This window comes from Sapajus apella, unplaced genomic scaffold, assembly GCF_009761245.1.
Source record: "Sapajus apella isolate SASKATOON/1434 unplaced genomic scaffold, GSC_monkey_1.0 scaffold2913, whole genome shotgun sequence".
Lineage (NCBI taxonomy): Eukaryota > Metazoa > Chordata > Mammalia > Primates > Cebidae > Sapajus > Sapajus apella.
In genome coordinates, this window is record NW_022439839.1 from 1 (window position 1) to 8,375 (window position 8,375).

At 47.6% G+C, this 8,375-nt stretch overlaps 1 protein-coding gene across 1 annotated transcript; it reads right to left on the reverse strand.

Moving 5' to 3' along the window:
* Positions 1-624: 624 nt before the first annotated feature.
* Positions 625-8,110, reverse strand: LOC116547390 (putative neuroblastoma breakpoint family member 5; the record flags this gene model as incomplete). The annotated part of the gene is made up of 5 exons (XM_032273361.1): positions 625-788; positions 1,991-2,202; positions 3,063-3,141; positions 6,523-6,737; positions 8,005-8,110. Coding segments are annotated over 5 exons (668 nt in total), but the record flags the coding sequence as incomplete, so codon positions are not given.
* Between the last annotated feature and the right edge of the window lie 265 nt (positions 8,111-8,375).

Genomic DNA, 8,375 nt, shown 5'->3' on the forward strand with positions numbered 1-8,375 from the left:
GGGCTTCCTGCTCCTTCCACTCTAGTAGCTCCTGGGTCAGCCTGGGGTGAAGAAGACAGAAGATAATCAGCAGACAGGACCAAAGCCACTGTGCTCACCTGGTTCTATAGGGAGGACCACAGGAGAGGCCAGAGGAAGGCAAGTACAGTCCACTCAGAGAGACACAACCGTCCTTCCCTGTGTCGAGCAGGAGACAGAGCGGCAGGTGCTCAGTGCACTGGGCAGACAATGAGCTGGGGAGGAACAGCTGGAGGGATCCCTGTGGGAAACTGCCAGGACACAGTGCATTCAGCACTTTGACACACATTTTGTTGAAATTAGCATCAGAGGCTAAATGAATACAGGTTCTTGAATCTTCACAGAAAGGGTTCCTGTATCCCCAACCTCACTTGTTCTCAAACCTGTGAGCATGACATGAGTTGTTTTCATTCACTTTCCTGCTAGCAAATACTTGCAAACATGGAAATGCCAAAGAGGCAGACAACAGGTGAGATCAGGAAATCCTGAGTGTGGTCAGTTCACCTAGCTCAACTGACTGTCAGTTCCGATGTTTGCAAAGGATGAAGAAATTAAAACCTATTCAAGTACCACAGTAAAGAAGACAACATTGTAAAAGGGGTAATCTGCAGTTGGATGAATGGGTAAGACAGTTCTAGTCATCACTTTCTCTCCTATTTTCCCAGGATCCCCGGTCTCCACGTGCCACTTTTAGCTAACACCCCACAAATCCAGTTACCTGGCGGGCACTGGGGCTTTCCCTTCCTCTTCCTCATGATCACTTTGATTTCCTGGAAACAAATTCAGAAGAGCAGGTCACAGTCAGCAAGTCACACTTCACACAGGACTAAATCAGTGTCCAGTCACAGCACAGGGACATAAATATCCTCAGTGGAAAAAATGATATTCTGACAGGCAGGTTCTAATGCTCTCTAGATCAAGTCTCATCAGAAGTAGCTCAGCCTGCTTTCCAGACCCATGGGACAGAATCTCCCTCATCTGATAGATCATAGTCACATATCCTCTGACCTAAGTCCGTGCAAACAATTAAAGAAAACTTTGTCCCCATCATCTTCAAAACTGACCCTAACTACTCACCAGAATGTTGCTGCAATATTGATTTACCTCATCATATATCCTCCTCGATGAAATGTTAAATTTATATTTATATTTGTCCTGGTGTCAAGGTGACTGCATAGCTAAGACAAGCTGACTTAAAGGAGACCAAGACTGAGGCCAAGAAGAGTGAAACTAGGAAAACGTCATCTCCACATACGTAGACAAGGCTGTGAGTGGCCATCCACAAGCATAGAAACTCCATGGACAGTGTGCAGGGACATGACGACATCATTACAGGTGACAAGAGACATAGAAACTGGGCTAGAAGGCTGACAGATACCTCCTGTACACCTCCTGTACAAAGGTGGCTATGAATTTGTCACACCTGGCTGTGGTCCAGTAAGCTGATACTGGGTCCAGGGAGAAATGGAAAGCCATTGGGCCCACTGATATCTGTATTAAATATTCCATCCTAGTCCTCCCTCCCTCATTCCCTCTCTCCCTCCCTTCCTTCCCTCCTTCCTTCCTTTTTCCTTTCTCCTTTTTTTTAGACAGAGTCCCTCTCTGTCACCCAGGGTGGAGTGTAGTGATGCAGTCATGACTCAGTGCAACCTCAACTTCCTGTGCTTAGATGACTCTCCGACCTCAGGCTCCCGAGTAGTAGGGACTATAGGCATCACCGTGCCTGGGTAACTTTTCGTATTCTTTGAAAAGGTGGATTTCACCACATTTCCCAAACGAACCTTGAACTGCCGAACTCCTGTGATCCACCCACCTGGGCCTCCCAAAGTGCTGAAATTACACGTGTGAGCCACTGCCCCCAGCTCCATCCCGCTTTCTGATCCAAACCAATGTGTGTGTATACAGCCTATGCTCAGAACTGATCTTCCTCAGCCTAGACAGAGGTACGAGGGACAAAGAGTATGGAGCCTACCTGGGAGAATGCATAGAGCATCCTCCCATTCATCCTGAGAGCTGTCACTGTCTACAGCCAGAGCAGAGACGACTTTGTCTTCCTCAAATGTGACTTCGGCGCTCCTGTGAGGCTGGTTGGAGTCAGAAGGGCCGTCGCTGTTTGAACAAAGGTCAGCGCATTCCTCCAGTGAGTCCTGAGGGACTTCGTTTTCCTCAGCGTTCTGCGCCTCCCTGATGAGCCAGGTAGGATAGAGATGACAAAGATTAAACCACGAGGGATTGGACCCCAGGAGTTCCCAGCTGGTTTTGACGGGAGGCATAAGGTAGTGGTCCCAGAAAGCAAAGGGGAGGTTCCGTTTAAGAGGGAACAGGCAATCCTCCTCTCTCTGCAACACAGCATGGCTGCCATGGGAACGAACAGGAAGAGAGCAGCTGGTGTTCATTCCACTGGACAGATAGGAGCTGAGGAAGACAGAGACTCAGCTTCTTCTGTATGGGACAGTCTTCACAGCACACACACAGAACCAAAGACAGCTGCCACACCGTGTGTCTAAGCCGGGTTGTATTTAACATACTGTGCCCAAGGAAATACAGGTGTCTGAGCCATGGTAGACCCTGGAAATGGTGCGCCTTCTAGATTTTTTTAAATTTTCACATTGTGGCATGAAATGTACATTTTTCCAAGTACTTTTCTTCGTGTTTAACTTTGCTAGATGATTCCCAATTCCTCTGCTTCTTGCCTCTTTGCTGTTTATCTCCCCTAACAAGAGCCTAAAGACAACCAAGGAGAAAGTGACTTTGCATCTCATCCTGGCTTTCACTACAGGGGACAACAGGCATTCTAGCTGTGTGCAGCAAGTCCCTAGGGCTAGTGACGTCATCGAGGGTGGTGCTTACAGGTACCATGAAGACAATGGACAAGCATGTTAAGAGGCTATTTCCTTGTTGGTGAGTGCCTGAAATCAGTGCACTCTGCAGCTGTCTGTGTCCTGCATCTGGAATCTGTGACTACCCTCACCTCCCTTATGTTCTTTCTGAGACCTTTTCCATATTTCATCACTCAATACCCGCTCCTGATTATTCAGTGTTACCTGGGGGCAGCTGATTCCTGTACTTTCCCGATCTCCTCATCTGTCCCATCTTCATCCTCCTCTTCATCACTTTCTGGAACTACAGAAGCATCTATTCAGATATTTCCCACTTCGCCCACCGCCATCACACTCAGCGCTATGTGAACTGAGACACGATCATGCATATATGGGTCTGCATTGTACTGAAAACTCTCATGTTCTATCTTTAACCTGACAGGTTTCCTGATCCATGAGGCAAATTGTTTCTGATCCGGAGGGTCACCATCAAGATGTGGCCAAATAGTGAAAAGACATCTTGCTCCCCATGTTACTGGAGACTTACCCACCCTCTCTCTAAGCTTCAGCAGCTGACTCTCCAATCCTGCCTCATTTCTAATATCCAGGCCCACGCTCTGTGTCCTGTTACAGCTTACATTAAAACCTGTATCTTTCTCTTAAAGACAGGACAAACTAACTTGTCCCACAGTACTGTACACATCGGGGACTTTGTGGGACCTCCAAGACACACTCTCCACATGGAGATCTTCAAAAAATGGCTTCCTACCACCAAATGCCCGCATGTCAAGTGCCTTCTCCAACACCAGACAGACAGGGGCTTTATCTCACGGTGAAATAGACTCAGAAGTGTTCCCGCATTTGAATGCAAGAGACAATTTGTCTGCCTTTGCAGTTGTAGAGACAAGAACTCAGGAAAGATAAATTAATCGGTTCCCCGCAGTTGCTAAAGACACTGCTGAAGATAGAGCCTGGAAACCTCATTCTTAGCCCAGGGCTCTTTTCACTCTAACAAGCTACCTCCTGTCACATCATCCTTCCTGTCCTTTAAAACTGGACGGATGCTGCCTCTTGCCCCAAAGACCACGTTCCAGCAAGAAATGAGGAGACATTTGCAATCCTGTGACCTCCAACCCCATGGGTTTTCCATCTCAGTTTTTGCCCAGGAAGTCCTGGTCATGTCATGGCTAGGAATTTTTAGTGGAAAGAAATAAAACTATCATTGTGCGGGTGTGGAGGTGTGGGGACTTTCATAAGCCTGGGGCTGTGTGTCATCAGGGCCTGTGCCCACCTCACCTGGGCTGAGCTTGTTGACATAACGCTCTGCCAGCCTGTGCCGCTTAGCCAGCTGCACTCGGAGGTCCTGACCCTGGGGCGTGTCACGGTCATCAGGAGTGAGGAGGGCCATGAAATGCTGATTCAGTGAGTGGGGCACATCTCTCACTTCCTGTAACTTCTCCCGTAACTGGGTCAACTCCTTTGCCTGACAGTGAACCAGGGCTTTATATTGCCTACGGTGAGATAGCAGGGAAGGTTTAATAATGGAAAGGGATGAGTGATCAGTTCATTACTGCAACGGAGGTTTATGTGAGAATGTCCTGAAGGAGCCCTCCAAGCAGAAGGTCACAACATTTTTGGGGAAATGCCTGTAGTCCAGATGTATGTTTGTATGTCTGTGTTTGTGTGTGTGTGTGTGTGTGTGTGTGTGTGTGTGTGTGTATGTGTGTGTGTATCTTCAGCATATCTATATCTATATCTATATATTTTGAGATGACAAAGGTTAAACCACGAAGGATTGGACCCCAGGAATTCCCAGCTGGTTTTGACGGGAGGCATAAGGTAGTGGTCCCAGGAAGCAAAGGGGGTTTCCATTTAAGAGGGAACTGGTAACCCTCCTCTCTCTGCAACAGAGCATGGCTTCCATCTGAACCAGACAGGAAGAGAGCAGCTGGTGTTCATTGCACTGGACAGACAGGAGCTGAGGAAGACAGAGACTCAGCTGCTTCTGTATGGGACAGTCTTCACAGCACACACACAGAACCAAAGAGAGCTGCTACGCCGTGTGTCTAAGCTGGGTTGTATTTCACATATTGTGGCCAAGGAAATACAGGTGTCTGAGCCACGGTAGACTCCGGAGATGGTGTGCCTTCTAGATTTTTTTACATTTTCACATTGTGACATGAAATATACATTTTTCCAGGTACTTTTCTTGGTGTTTAACTTGGCTAGATTCTTCCTAATTCCTCTGCTTCTTGCCTCTTTGCTGTTTATCTTCCCTAACAAGAGCCTAAAGACAACCATGTAGAAAGCGACTTTGCATCTCATCCTGGCTTCACTACAGGTGACGACAGGTCTCGTCTGTGTGTGCAGGAAGTCCCTAGCGTTAGTGAGGTCATCGAGGGTCGTGCTAAGGACAAGCATGTTAACGAGGCTATTTCCTCGTTGGTGACCCTGTGAAATCAGTGCACTGTGCAGCTGTCTGTATCCTGCATCTGGAATCTGTGACTACCCTCACCTCCCTTATGTTCTTTCTGAGACCTTTTCCATGTTTCACCACCCATTACCCGCTCCTGAATTTTTAGTGTTACCTCAGGGCAGCTGATTCCCATATTTTCTCGACCTCCTCATCTGTCCCATCTTCATCCTCCTCTTCATCACTTTCTGGAACTACAGAAGCATCTATTCAGATATTTCCCACTTCACCCACTGGAATCACAGTCAGCCCTATGTGTACTGAGACACGAACATGCATATATGGGTCTGCATTGTACTGAAAACTCTCATATTTTATCTTTAACCTGACAGGTTTTCCTGATCCATGAGGCAATGTGTTTCTGATCCGGAGGGTCACCATCAAGATGTGGCCAAATAGTGAAAGGACATCTTGCTCCCCATATTACTGGAGTCTTGCCCAGCCTCTCTCTAAGTTTCAGCAGCTGTCTCCCCAATCCTGCCTCACTTCTGATACCCGGGCACTGGCTCTGTGTCCTGTCACAGCTTACATTAAAACCTGTATCTTTCTCTTAACGACAGGGCAAACTTACTTCTCCCACAGTGCTGTACACATCGGGGACTTTCTGGGCCCTCCAGGAGGCTTCAGCTGTCTTATCCGGGAACACACTCTCCATGTGGAGTGCTTCAAATACACTGCTTCCTACCACCAAATGCTCCCACACCAAGTGCCTTCTCCAACACCACACAGACAGGGGCTTTATCTCATCGTGAAATATAGTTGTAAGCGTTCCCACATTTGAATGCCAGATACAACTTGTCTGCCTTTACAGATGTAGAGACAGGAACTCAGGAAGGATAAATTAATCGGTTCCCCACAGTTGCTAAAGACACTGCTGAAGATAGGGCCTGGAAACTTCATTCTTAGTCCAGGGCTCGTTTGACTCTAACAAGCTGCCTCCTGCCACGGCCTCCTTCCTGTCCTATGAAACTGCATGGATGCTGCCTCTTGCCCCAAAGACCACGTTCCAGCAAGAAATGAGGAGACATTTGCAATCCTGTGACCTCCAACCCCATGGGTTTTCCATCTCAGTTTTTGCCCAGGAAGTCCTGGTCATGTCATGGTTGGGAATTTTTAGTGGAAAGAAATAAAACTATCATTGTGGAGGTGTGGTGGTCTGGGGACTTTCATAAGCCTCGGGCTGTGTGTCATCAGGGCCTGTGCCCACCTTACCTGGGCTGAGCTTGTTGACATAACGCTCTGCCAGCCTGTGCCGCTTAGCCAGCTGCACTCGGAGGTCCTGACTCTGGGACTTGTCATGGTGGTCAGGAGTGAGGAGCGCCTTGAAATGCTGATTCAGTGAGCGGGAGGCATCTCTCCCTTGCCGTAACTTCTCCCGTAACTCGGTCAGCTCCTTTGCCTGAGAGTGAACCAGGGCTTTATATTGCCTACGGTGAGATAGCAGAGAAGGTTTAATAACGGAAAGGGATGAGTGATCAGTTCTAATACTGCAATGGTGGATTATGTGAGAATGTCCTCAAGGAGCCCCCCAAGCAGAAAGTCACAACATGTTTGGGAAAATGCCTGTGGTCCAGAGTAGTGTGTGTGTGTGTGCGTCTGTGTGTGCGTGTGTCTGTATGTATACGTCTATACCATATCCATATCTATATATTTAGAGATGACAAAGGTTAAACCAAGAGGGATTGACCTCCAGGAATTCCCAAATGGTTTTGACAGGAGGCATAAGGTAGCAGTCCCAGAAAGCAAAGGAGAGATTCCGTTTAAGAGGGAACAGGAAATCCTCCTCTCTGCAACAGACCATGGCTGCCATATTATGTATATATAATATAATAATAAATAAATATTCATTTATTTTTAAAAGCAGGGCATGGTGACCCAATGGCTGTGATCTGAGCACTTTGAGATGCTGAGGTGGGCAGAACCCGAGATCAGTGGTCAAACCCAGCCTGGCCAACATGCTGAAACCCTGTCTCTACTAAAAATACAAAAATTAGCCAGGCATGGTGTTGCACACCTGTAGTCCCATCTACTTGGGAGGCCAAGACAGGAGAAGTGCTTCAACCTTGGAGGCTTCCCTGTATCAGAGGGAGCTCCTGTGAGTTCCTCTATGATGTTCCATTCATTTTTTTCTTCTGTAAACAAAAGTCAGTGTCTTCCCAAATCGGTTCTAAGGATATCCTTTCAGTTCCTGACTTTAGTCATGGACATTTCTATGTGAAAATTCACATAGTGCATCGGGCAGTGACTGGAACAGAGCCATGCACAGAAATGTGGCCAGGTGCAGATGGGGTGAATTGTAAAGATGAAAGAAGAAAAGAATGACAGGCCAAGAAGGCAGTTCTGACTGAACGAATGAGTTGCTGCAGTCAGCCAGGAGGTGACTCTAGGGGTCAGTGGGATAGATTGTACTAAATGCTGCTGGGTGGTTCACTTTCTTTTAATTAATTTTGGATGTGCAAATTTTGACTCAATGATTAGTTGTTATAGAAAGAGTAAACAAAGCTCAGAAACAGTAGCAGCCATAACCTGCTAAGATTACTGTTCTGCTTAATGAGTGTCGGTGTGAAATGTGCCTGCCATGTCAATGCCTGTCCTGCTCCTGGCCCAGCTTGTCTCCTGGTTCTCCCAGCTGAACTGCTGCCCTTCGGAGATCAGAGCCCTGCCCACCTGCCTGTCCCCACGGCATCTGCTCACCTGAGGTCGTCCTCAGCTTGCCTGAACTTCTCTGTCAGCTTCTCCTCTATGAACTGCCCATCATCCCTCAGCACAGAGTCTATGATGTCCTTGTACTCTTCACATTCTGAGAAAAGAGAGTCACGCCTGCCTCAGTGGAAGGCTGGACAGGCTGCTGTGGTCACCGCCTACGTGGCAGGTGGCAGTGTCCATTCCAAGGACAAAAGCGTCCCACTATCAGGCTCCAGCAAGGGATCTCCTCATTTTTAATTATCAACCTCCCAACTTGCTGGCATCTGATACTCTCTCTCCAACTTAGAGATGGGGAAAAAGAATCTCAATGGCACACCAAGTAACTTGACAAGATAATTCACCTGGAATGAGACAGAGTC